At 34.8% G+C, this 12746-nt stretch overlaps 2 protein-coding genes across 4 annotated transcripts; both read right to left on the reverse strand.

Annotated features, from left to right (window-relative positions):
* Positions 1-3023: 3023 nt before the first annotated feature.
* LOC132305289 (uncharacterized) lies at positions 3024-3446 on the reverse strand. The gene has a single exon (XM_059802955.1). The coding sequence runs from the start codon at positions 3444-3446 to the stop codon at positions 3024-3026; it is 423 nt and encodes a 140-aa protein (XP_059658938.1).
* A 2610-nt stretch (positions 3447-6056) lies between these two features.
* Positions 6057-11251, reverse strand: LOC132303818 (uncharacterized). Of its 3 annotated transcripts, none has more exons than XR_009481347.1 (5): positions 11117-11251; positions 8098-9169; positions 6979-8004; positions 6576-6890; positions 6057-6481 (listed from the first exon to the last, which is right to left on the reverse strand). XR_009481347.1 is itself a non-coding variant. In XM_059801246.1 (5 exons), the coding sequence occupies exons 1-3, from the start codon at positions 11154-11156 to the stop codon at positions 7576-7578; spliced, it is 618 nt and encodes a 205-aa protein (XP_059657229.1). In that variant the 5' UTR covers positions 11157-11251; the 3' UTR covers positions 6057-6481; positions 6576-6890; positions 6979-7575. The 3 variants fall into 3 exon arrangements, 1 of the variants encoding a protein (XP_059657229.1); XR_009481348.1 differs by having other exon boundaries at positions 8098-9160; positions 11117-11225; XM_059801246.1 differs by having other exon boundaries at positions 8098-8246.
* Between the last annotated feature and the right edge of the window lie 1495 nt (positions 11252-12746).

The following is a 12746-nucleotide window of genomic DNA, read 5'->3' on the forward strand; positions in this document are numbered from 1 at the left end:
TATCTCATGAAATACAGTAAAACCACTATATTTGCTTGAATCCTAGATGGAATCGGTTTTGAGACCATGGAACTGTTTAGACTAATATATTACTTGTCTACGCATTCATGATCCACTATTGAGGAAATTTATGGAGGAGAGTGTTCTAAAGTTTCAATCCATCAATTTCGATAATTGTGTTTTCTAAATAAAAATGAGTGGCCACTCGACTTTTATAAAGTGTGTTGCAATCCATAGTGTCATTTTATAAAACTTAGAGTGCATGAACCAAGTAAGAGATTGTTGGAATTTTTATATATATAAATAATAAAAATTATTTTATGATCCTATGCACTACGTTTTCTAAAATAGGATTGCAATGTGATTATTGATACTTGATGGATTGGGTTTGTACTTTCCAATTTGGTGGTCTAATTGGGAGCATGGTTTTATACCGTTGGATTGTGGTTTTCCAACTTATTTGGAACCATTGATATCTAAGTTTCCATGATAGGAAGGGAAACTTAGGTATGCTTGTTTTTATAGAAGTCGTCCCCCCCTGTTGTTGTTATATATAGGGGTTTTAAAACCCTTATTCAGCCATATCGTATCGACAACTTTCAGAATGGGGTAAATCGCTCTATTTTTCAAATCTATCAAAGGGCGATAAAGAATTTTCAAAAAGGTATCTCAAGTTTAATTTTCTAATCAGGTATGAGATCAAACCCTCTCTTTAATTAATGATCAATTTTGATTTTTACTTGTTGTTTGTTAATTAAACCTAACAAGAACATCATTAAAAATCACACTTAAAGCCTCAGCAGAGGGTAAAAGACGTATCACCAACTGGCAATCCCCTTCCACCACAACATTTTGATAACCCCACACTTTGAGAAGAGAAAGACATTCACGGAAAATTAAGCCTTCGGCAAAGGACAAGCCGCTAATATGAGAGAAAAAGAAAGATGCCACTCGGATGGGCTGACCAACATCATTTCTCAAAATCATACCGCCGCCACATAGCTACCGAGAGGAATCAAAAGCGGCTTCAAAATTCAGCTTAAGACAGCCTCTTGCTGGGGCACACCATATCAAAGAAGTAGGAATCGCAGCAGGAGAAGGAAGAGAAAGAAGACGATCTTGGCGCGAAATCTCTTAAAATTCAACAAAGTCATGGTACGCTTTCTGAGCTGCTTCAAATGGATCCCATTGACAATTAGCAAAGATGAGATCGTTGCGACATTTCCAAATAGTCCAACAAATAAAAGAAACAAGACTCACACAGTCCTGCAAATTCTCAGATCGAGACCAATGTTCGTTAAAGGCCAGCCACATCTTAGGCCAAAAAGAGGGACCTGCCCACCGAAAATCCATACGCAGAGGGCTTAACAACTAGACCAAACTTGTAAATGGTCAAGTACAAAGAAGATAGTCTATTGTTTTAATAGCATAATCACAAAAAGGACAGGAAGAAATTGTATCAATCCCATGAATTGAGAGTAAAGAATTCACAAGAAGACGATCATGCAAACTCTGCCAAAGAAAAAGCTGAATCTTTTGATAAGAAGGAATGGACCAAATAGTGTGCCACAAGTCAGATTTAGCGGCCTCAAAACTGCAACTTTCAGATGGGGTTAGCATTGATTGCAAGTTAAGAATAGAGAGAGTAATCTTGTAAGCACTACGAACCAAAAATGATCCATCCTTTGACGCACCCCATACTTTGCAATTAGCCCCACCTATAACACTAAGAGGGATTTGAAGAATTAAATCTCTATCTCTTGGATTAAAGAACCTCTACATCGTCTCAGAATTCCAGCAATAAGAAGATTGGATTATTAAATCAGCCATATAAGAAAAGGGCGCAGTCCGTTGTTGAGAAGTAACTGAACTATTCAAAGAATCCGGAAGCCAGTTGTCATGCCAACAATTAACCATCTCTCCAGTGCCAACCCGCCATTTCATCCTTTTTTGATAATTTCCCTTGCAGAGAAAATACCCCTCCAAGCCCATGAAGCTTTAGCCTTGTATGGGTGTCAAGAAAATTGAAACTTTTAAAATACTTTTGCTTAAAAGATTTAAAAAGAAGAGATTCATCACCAACCTCCATTCGCCACTCCATATTTGCAAGCAATGCCAAATTAAAAGCCTCAATATTTTTAAAACCCAAACCGCCAGAGATTTTTTATTCACAAAAAGTCGACCAACTAACCCATTTAATCTTAGAAGATTTTTCCTCCCCACTCCACCAAAAATTGAGAAGCTTGCTCGTCAAATCCTTACAATTCTGCTTAGAAAATTTAAGACATTGCATTGCATACGTCGAAAGAGCATTGAGCACGGCTTTCAGCAAAACTTCTCAACCTGTTTTGGAGAGCAGATTTCCTTTGAGAGTCTGGACTTTGGATGAAACCCGATCTGAAATGAAATTGAGAGAGGCAACCTTGGACCTTCCTAAGACTGAAGGAAGCCCAAGATATTTATTTTTCCAATCTACATTGTGAATGCACAAGATTTGTCTGCACTGAGCTTTCAAATCCATATTAGTATTAGGAGAAAAATAAAGAGAGGATTTATCAAAATTAACCAGTTGACCCATTAGGCCATCGTATCTATCCAAAATGGATTTAATACTGCGGACCTCAGAAAGCTTTGCTTTACAGAAGAGAAGTGCATCATCTGCAAAAAGCAAGTGAGAAATGGGAGGACAACCTCTGGCCATTTTTAAACCATTCAACTTTTTCCTACTCTCCAACTGCTGAAATAAAAGGACAACCCTTTGGTACAGAAAAGAAAAAGGAAGGGGGAAAGAGGGTCTCCCTGACGCAAGCCTCTAAAAGGAACAAAAGAATCCCCCCTTTCACCATTCAACACCACTGAAAAAGATACAATACTGATACATTCCTTCATCAGATCCACCCACCGTTGGCTAAAACCCAAATGACTCATGAAATTACAAACAAAGGACCATTTAACTTGATCATAAGCCTTAGCCATATCAAGCTTAAGTGTAAGAAAACAAGAATCCCCGTCCTTTTTAGACTTTAAAACATGCAAAAGATCATGGCCAGAAGAATATTGTCATGAATAAGGCGATGAGCAACAAAAGCACTCTGAGATTCACTGATGAGAAGGGGCAGAAAAAATTTGAGTCGGTTAGCAATAGTTTTAGAGAATAAATGATACATCACATTACAAAGGGAAATCAGACGAAAATGAGACATTTGGGTAGGATGTTTCCCCTTTGGAATGAGGACAATATTAGTGGCATTCAGATTAGTCGGAAGCAAACCACCATGTAAGAGGGAATTAGAACCTTGAGGAAGATCAAACTTTAGAGTATCCCAATTTGTTTTGAAGAAGAATGGAGTAAAACCATCTGGCCCTGGTGCCTTATAGGACCCCATACTTGCTAAAGCAGCCCACAACTCCTCAATAGTCCCATCTTTCAGCAACTCTTGATTCATATCCAACGAAACCTTGGAAGGGATAGAAGCCCAAAATTGAGAATCATCTTGATCCAGAAGGGAAGAGAAAAGGTTGTAAAAATAATCTTCCGCAACTTGCCGAATATCATCTATAGAATCTTTCCATGTACCAGCAGAATCCTATAACCTAATAATTTCATTTTTCCGTCGCTTGATCTGAGTCTTTCTGTGAAAATACTTGGTATTTTTGTCCCCTTACTTCAACCAAGCAATTCAAGATTTTTGAAGCCAGTACATTTTTTCATTGCGCCAAGCACAACCCAATTCCTTCTCCAATTTGAAGCATTCAGCCTTGTCATAGTCATGAACCTGCTGTTTCAAGAATTGCAATCTAGCTTCAAGGAAATTAATCCGAGTTCGAGCATTGGTGCATCTACCTCTACTCCATGATAAAAGATCAGTCTTGCGCTGAGCCCATTTATTAGAAATAGTGTGTAATGGAGGGCCAACCCCATATGAAGCCCAAACATACTCAACAGTGGGTTTAAAATTAGTTTCTTTTACCCAACGAGCATCGAAGTAAAAAGATGGTCTGGAGTGGGAAATAGAATCATTCAAACACAACATGATAGCATTGTGATCCAAACCATGAACTGATAAGTGATGAAGCATACATCGAGGAAAAGGGCTGAACTACTGAGTAGTACATAAAGCCCGATCAAGGCGAGCCAAGATGAGTTTACCCGTTTCTCTCTTATTACGCCAAGTATAAGGAAACCCTTTAAACTGAAGATCCATTAAAGCACAATCATCAAAGAACAACTTGAACTCGCAAAGCATCCATCTGGTTTTAGAATGTCCTTCTCCTTTCCCATCATTGTGTAACAAAGCATTAAAGTCACCCATCAAAAGCCATCGCAGGCCCAACTGGAACTTTAGATTGTGAATATACCACCATTGATAAGCACATTCCTTCTCAAGACAAGAACCATAAATCCCAGTAAAAAACCAAGGTTGACTACCTCTGCCACCAGTCACTTGACATGTAATCTGAAATTCGGTAAAATCAATAATTGATATTTGCCACTCATGGGGAAAAAAGGAGAGCCAATCTGAAATTCGGTAAAATCAATAATTGATATTTGCCACTCATGGGGAAAAAAGGAGAGCCAGTCTTCCAGCCTTTCCCACAGAAGGCACAGAAGGCAAAATGTGTTTGTAGAGACTGTGGAGCCCATATAAATTCACACAATTTTACAGTGGACTATGGGACTATGTGATGAGAAATGTGAGTAATAAGATTCACAATCCAAACACACAATCACATGTGCAAGGTTTGTGAATCATTAAATGCAATACGTTCGTTGTTCACTTTTAAACACTGACACTCCAACTCTCAATAGTATTTTTTTAAATATCAAACATGAATTTTGATTAAATTCGATTAAATTCGACTACCAAATAAATACCAGAAATATTAAATAATTTTCACTACAAAGAAGAGGGTTTTTAAATTTACCTGCAAAGGGGAACTTTACAAAGATCAGGCTAGTCACAGATTGAAGAGTGTAGTCTTAGAAGCTGCCACATCCGCTTGCATTGCACACACCCTCCGTTGACCCTTCTCTTACACGTGGCAAAGTGACGAATCGAACGCTAGAGGCCCTGACACGTGGTGAATTTGCTACATGGCTCTCTATTCTTGGTAGGGTCCACATTGTAGGGTCCAACAGTGGTACACCCTTCTGTGCATATGCGCTCCAAACACTCCATGGCTTCGCTCAACTGTAGGTACAAATTCTGTTCCTCTCTGTATCTTCGCCTTCCTTTCTCTGTTTTAAATTCAATTATTTAGTTCACAATCACAATAAATCAAATCATATAATAATTAAAGCGAAAATTGCAAATCGAAGTTTAAAACAAACGGGAAAAATCAAATTTAATTTATTTTTAGGATGATAGAAAAATAAGTAGGGCGAATTGCAAAAAACCCCCCCTTGACTTTCACCCTTTAGCCAAAAACCCCCCCTTGTGAATTGTTATAACAAAAAACTCCCCTCAACTATCATAAGGGGGTATTTTAATTAACTCCATTTCAATGATTGTGTGGGAAAATATTTCGGACAAAATTACCCTCTGTGCAATTATTATTTTTAAATTAGTAATCTTTAACGGAGGAAATTACCTAAAATACCCATCACACTATATCGTTACATACTTTAAGGTTTCATCCGCCGTTTCATCTTGTGCTTTTAATTTATTTGATTTTATTTATTTTTCTTTCCAATTGTTCTTGTGCTTAAAATATATATATTAATTGTGTAGTGATTTTATCAAATTTCATTTTAGACCAGTTATACCTTGCTCACGCTCTGGCTTTTATGCCTTAGACTTTTCATACTCCTGTTTCGGAATAACCGTTGTTGACTAACCAATAGATCGAATGCACTTGCATAGCACAAGAACAGAACAGATTCTGAAGAGGAACTCGTGGGAGCAGCTGCGGTACAACGAGAAGCAAGAACAGCAACGAGAAAGAATTTAAATTGATTTTGGTGAAAAACAAATAATTTGGATGTTTAATCCTCATATTTCAGTAACAAATTGAGTGCAACCTGGTTACAAAAATATTCAAATAGATCCTTACCCTTTTTCTTTTCTTTTTTTTTTTTTTTTTCAATACATCTATAATTGACAAGAAACCTTTAGCCCCCAAATAATGTATCCTCACAACCATTGTGGCAATAACACACGTCCAAGCATTCATTAACATAAATGAATCCAACCTGTTTACCAAAACACTCCAATACATTCATAAATAAAATATTACACATTAAATTACATCAATTAGTGTCCAAAAAATATGACAAAAAAATGTCATCATCAAACTGATAATTGCCGCACATTAAGTTCATTTATTTGGACCTCCAACTGAAGCTGGACCTTTTCCAAGCAGACCACCTCTTGCTACTAACAGGACCTCTTCTTCCACCTCTTGTTCCAACCAAACGCACTTTTGTTGATAATGAATCTGCAACTGAACCTCCCATGCCACTTGTTCCAACTCCATTATGCTGTGGTGCGAATGAATTGCATTATGACAATTAATATAACACGCAAGAAAATTCAAGTTTAAAAAACAAGGAAAATTTTTAATTCAAGTTGTACCTCAAAACCTCTTCCAAGTAAACCACCTATTCTTCCATCCCTTGTTCCAATTAGACCAGGCCTAGTTGCTAATGAATCTACAACTAAACCTCCTATGCTGCTTGTTCCAACTCCATTTGCAATCTCTTGTGCCACTGAAGTTTGAGTGTTTGCAACCTCTTGTGCTACTGAAGTTTGAGTGTTTACAACTCCAATTGAATATGATCTCCCTTCTCCTGCACCTCTTTCGTTTCCTCTTCTTCTCCCTCTCCCTTTTGATGCAACTAAACCTCCATTTCCATTTTCAGATACTATAGTTGTTCTTCTATTATTCATCTGCAATAAAGAGTTAGTTAAAAAATATATATATTACTAAAGATTACTTATTTAAAAATAATAATTGCACACCATAGTTGTACCATACCTCAGCTTGCCACAAATCTCTTCTGTCAATACTAGTGTCAATCCCAAGAAAAGTAGGTTTAATCAAACGGGGTCTACCTTCTTTACCTTTTGGGCTTTTTCTCTAACAACGGTTTCAGTTGATTTACAGCTCCTTGCAGTGTGTCCAGATTGTGAGCATTTAGTACATTTCAAACCCACATATGATCTACTAAGTTTGGTTGGTCTTAAAACTTCATCACTTGCTTTCTTCCTAGCTTTTTTGGGCCTTCCAGGTGGTTTAGGGTATAGGGGTGGAAGGATCAAGTCTGTGGAATATTTGTTCATCATCTTTAGGGGCATAGGATACATAATAGGGGCATATGTGTTAAGGTATTTTTATCTAAGATAATAACCAGCAACATAAAACTCTGGTTGTTCCCTTCTAGAAAGTATGGTAGCAACAGCATGTTGGCAAGGGATACCTGTCACATCCCACTTCCTACAAGTGCATGTTTCCTTTTCCATGTTCACATCCTCATTCTTACCCCTAAACTCAACCTCATACCTAGAATCCCCATTAAAATCAACAATATACTCCAATGATGCATCCTTATATATATCCAACTCCTCCTATATCTCAGGGCACACCAATCCATTGTATGATGACATAAAAGATCTTTTTTTTTTTAAATCTCCTCAGTAGATGTTTTTGAATCCACTCCAATATAGTTATCACGGGCTTCTCCCTTGCCTTTAGAATAACAGAATTCCACGATTCACACATGTTGTTAATTACCAAATCACACTTTGAAGTAGTTGGAAAATGTGCCCTTGCCCAAAGATAGAACGGTACCTTCACAAGCCAATCATAGGCATCACCATTTATATCCTTTATCTTTTGCATATGCTTGTTAAATTCAACCTCATCATAAGCTTTAGCAGCATTCCATAGCTCAATTTTCAATTGCAATCCCTTAAATTTCTTTTTGAAGTTTTCATACATATGTCGAACACAAAACCTGTGGTCGGCCCCTTCCAAGACATCCTCAAATGTTTGAAGTAAACCCTAAAATAATTAAACAAATTAATTAGCACTTAGATATATTAACATACTAAAAATAAATATTTTTATTAGTTAGAACACTAATTATAAAAATACCTTTTGTCGATCAGACATAAATGTCAAGCCACGTGGGGGACCAACAATATTCATCAATTCTTCCATGAACCATGACCAGGAGTCCCTATTTTCAGCCTCAACAATAGCAATAGCCAAAGGGGACATCTTGGTGTTTCCATCAATCCCAACTGCACTTAGCAAAAAAAGGCCCTTTTAAAAAAGTTCCATCAACACCAATGAATGGTCTACACCATTCCCTAAAATATTTATGCATGGCCTCATAAGAAATAAACAATCTTTTGAATCTTCTGGGTTCAGTCTTACTAGGGTAATTGGAGATCTTAACAACTGATCCTGGGTTAGTTTCTTAAATTAGCTGGCAATACTTTCTAAGATTTGAATATTGTTCCCCATGGTTCCCCTCAACCATCTCTTTTGCTCTTCCCTTTGCCCTGTAAATCTTGTGTATAGAAACATTAGTTGCCAACTCCCTTGTAACAGTTTGTCTCATTGAACTGAATTCCCAATTTGGATTCTCTCTGATTGCCTCCAAATACCTATTTGCAATGTAAGATGATGTTGCTTGATGATTTGTTTGAATTCCACTACAATTGTGATCTTTAATGAATGTCTTAATGCTCAAACAACTCTTACTTTTAGTTTGGAATGTACGTATTCTCCACCCACACTCTTGTTTACATATGGCAGTGATTAATTTTAACTCATTTTTTTTAAACATAATAACAAATTTATTTTTCACTGCAAAATGCCTTAAAGCCATTCTAAAATCAGTAGTTGTTGCAAATTTGAGGCCCACTTTAAGTTGTACAACCTCCAAGTCTCTTTAAGGATTAAAGTCTTGGTAGTTGGATTCAACCTCATCATCTGATGACCCACAAAGACTTCTTAACTCAACAGTGAGTGCATATTTTGACTCTACATTAGAAGAAGGTTCCTCAATATCAATTTGCATGTCTCTTTCAGTTGCTTCAAAATTCGTAACTTCCCCATACACATCACCTCCAACTTCTTCATTGAAAACCGGAACATACACATCAGCAGTAGCTTGGTAATCTCCCATTACAACTTCTTCTTCATCCTACTGTAATTTCTTAATCCAAGGTGGAAAAACAATTTAGTTTACATAAGAAACGTCCTTTCCTTCACACACAAAAAAAAAAAAAAAAAAAAAAAAAAAAAAAAAAAAAAAAAAGGAAGAAGAAGAAGAAGAAGAAAAGAACCCAACTGTTTAAGAATTTCAAATGGTACTGAATTCCTAATTAAACTTATTCATATTGTTCAAATTTCATGATTATGGTAAATCAATTTTATTTGATCTTTGGAACTAAAATCTATATATTTTTGTGTGTAAAGGATAAAAAAAAGAATATATTATGTGGAACCAAGTACACGTGGGACAGAGCCAACAGATGAATCCCGTACTTCTCCATCTCCTCCTCCGTGCAACTGCAGTCAAGGGCCTTTTTAGTCATTTCAAATATTAGTACTACTTTAATTACTAATTAGGCAGTGACAACTACTAGGGACCAATTTACTACCGACCAACTTATTATTACGGAAAGTTAATATTCAATTTTTATATCTCTGAGGTGTTGAGTGTGCCACGTGTAGCTTAATAGACGTGAATCGTGACCACAATGATTTTGCTTCTTTAATGCTATAGTTGTTTGGGGAAAAAAAAAAAAAAAAATGCTATAGTTGTCTCATTAATTTTTTAAGTTATTCATATTTTGAATAGAGAAGCCGCCCCAATTGGAATGCACTTAATTGTCACATTTCTTTCCATCAATTTTATAAAAACTAATTTTCAAATTTATTAGCTTTTCATAATAGGTTAGATCTAAAGAAAAATTCTAGAATACTCCTATACCTTACCTTAGATTTTTAAGCCGTTAAATGTAACAGTGGAATATACTTAAAAAAAATTAACAACTGAAAAATTTTAGAATACAATACCTCCAAATATTGTAGAACTTTTAGGTCGGTAGTAATTTTGAATTAGCTTAGTAAATCTAAATAGTATTGTCCAAATCAAAACTAACATTTTTGAGTTGTGAAAGAAGGAATTAAAGTAGTTTTAATTTCAAATTCAATTTTTGTAATAATTTTTTTTTTAGCATAGATATTTTAGAATATAAATTTAAATTTTAAATTTTAAAAAAATAATAATTTAGATCCTAGAGTCCCACATCTGTTATTCTATTATTAGATTCCTATTGTTACTTTTTAAAAAATACTATTTCTTCTGTCTCATTTTAAATGTCTCATTTTAAATTTTAAATGTCGCGTTCGAAAATCGTGACTTACAACAATGTTAGTCATGATTTCCGAATGTAACATTTAAAGTAGGACGGAGATAAGAAAATATGTGGAGTCTCACCTACGTCGTATTTGTATAAGTTAATCAAACAGAATCAGAATAGTATTGGGTCTAAAAATTCATAGAAATAGTTTTTATTTATAAAAATTAAAATTAAAAATTATAGTTTCTTCCATGTGCAAAATATTAAAAGAACTTTTTATAATAGGTTGGTCCAAAAAAAAAAAAATGAATACTCCAGTACCCTACTTTAGATTTTAAAGCTATATTAAATGAAAATTTAATGGTTGAAAGAATTGGGAGTACAATATCTCGGAATATTGTAGAACTTTTAGATTTAGCTTAGTATATCTAAATAGTATTGTCCAAATCAAAATTGAGAATGAAAGAATTAAAAATAATTTTAATTTCAAATTCATTTTTTGTAATAAAAATATTTTTGGCATAGAAAATTTAGAATATAATGTTAAAATTTAAATTTTAAAAATAATAATAATAGTTTATGTGAATAGATAAATTTGTTCGATTATTGGATCCCTAAAAATTCATAGAAATGGTTTTTATTTATAATAATAATAATAGTTTATGTGAATTTTTTTTTTTAGGTTACGCAAAAAAAAATAATAATAATAATAAGTAAATAAATAAAATACAAAATGCTTAATAAGAAAGATATACAACACACTAGGAAGGTTCGGCGTGTGTATAGCAACTGACCTGGAGGAATAGAGAAATCGAACGAAGACGACAACGGCATCGGAAGGAACGCCGACGATCGGAATAGTCTTCTCGGAGCTCCGGTGTTTACGAGGCTGATCTATGATGCTCTCTAGTACAGGCGATGCAGAGGCCTTCAATTTTCAGAAACAGAAGAACAACAAAAAAAATCAGATCTTTTCATTCAAATGCCTCAAAACTGTAAAATTTAAATAAAAATTAAAAAAATAAATAAAATAATTTTGATCAGGAGTGAAAAAGTTATTGTTAATCAAAACAAAACGATTGAAGATGTTCTTTAAACGCACAAAAATTTCTTCAATTTCAGAACAGAGCATTACAATTGAATAAGAAGCATTTAGGATTGAAAATTTGAATTTTTGATCGAATAGAAAATTGAATCAGTATCTGGAAATGGAAAAGACCAGAGAGAGATCGAAGCTGTTAGAATTACCAGAATACTACAGTGCGCCGGGATGCGTAGTCCACCGGAGGTGACGATTTGGACATTAGTTTCTGGCATTTCGGGGGAACTTTGATCGAATTCGGACTTGAACGGCGATAGTCCGTACGATTGATCGGAAAAGTTGTTTGGCGACATTGCTGTGTGCTTCACTTAGATCTTTTAGAGAGAGAGTCGTTTTTTGAGATGTGTCTTGATGGGAGGGCATTATGGCACTCCATTCCATTATATAGACAGCACAGGGGAGAACAAACAAAACTCATGGTTGGCACTCCAAATTTGAGTACTTGCTCCACGCTCTCTCTGGTGCGTGAAACAAACGTGTAGAATCTCTTTGTATATTTTTTTTAAGCCATTTTTGTTTTGTTATGCTAGATCTATTTATGTTGGGTTCATTTTCGAATCACATCAGCGGATCTCCGATCTAGGTCGGTTTTGGTTTTCTCTTGCCTAAATTTGATCTTTTCCTCCTTAATTTGATCTTGTGCGGAATTTGTTATGTGTCGGAGAGCCATGTGGCGATAACTTTGGAGCTATTGTTTTAAAGAATGGCCTGACCTTTTGGGTCACTCTATGGTGGTTCCGTTGCAAAATTTTAAGCTCTGTTTTCTCCACAGATTTAGGGTATGTTCTTCATTTTATTGCTTTGCTTCATAATTTTTATGCCTTTTCTGGCTTGATTTTTTTGTTTTATACTGCCGCTGGCTTAGCCTTTGTGTCGATATATGATATCGTTTTCATGCTTAAAAAAAAAAAAATCCCTTAGTTTTATGATATACTCAGTATTTTTTTTCATTGACTTTTTAAAAACAACGTGTGATCCACAAATTCAATTATCTTATTTTAATTGTCATTCACATAAATAGTATGATCTTTCTTTCACAAATGGGGAAGGTGTTGGGTGTTTCGATCACTATTGAAGATTTGTGGATTGTTTGTTTCATTAAAAAAAAAAAAAAAAAAAAAAAAAAAAAAAAAAAAGACTAGACTTTGACGTTAATGTCACTCAATCAACAAGAATATGATATAATCAACTAATTAAGTTTCATTACATAAAATTATAAATAAATTGGACACTCAATGATGTTATAAATGCATTGGATTCAAATATATATATATATATATATATATATATATATATATATATATATATATGCTTTTACTAAA

The sequence above is a fragment of the Cornus florida genome, unplaced genomic scaffold (assembly GCF_030987335.1).
Source record: "Cornus florida cultivar Cherokee Brave unplaced genomic scaffold, ASM3098733v1 CherokeeBrave_3.0.0_Hap2_Chr04, whole genome shotgun sequence".
Taxonomy (NCBI): Eukaryota; Viridiplantae; Streptophyta; class Magnoliopsida; order Cornales; family Cornaceae; genus Cornus; species Cornus florida.

Coding starts and splice junctions, on each gene's coding strand:
- LOC132305289 (XM_059802955.1), bottom strand. CDS start 3,446: ATGAATCAAGAGTTGCTGAAAGATGGGACTATTGAGGAGTTGTGGGCT.
- LOC132303818 (XM_059801246.1), bottom strand. CDS start 11,156: ATGCCGTTGTCGTCTTCGTTCGATTTCTCTATTCCTCCAG. Junction 8,247..11,116: donor CGATTTCTCTATTCCTCCAG/GTCAGTTGCTAT, acceptor TGCTAAGTGCAG/TTGGGATTGATGGAAACACC. Junction 8,005..8,097: donor TTATGTCTGATCGACAAAAG/GTATTTTTATAA, acceptor TAATTATTTTAG/GGTTTACTTCAAACATTTGA.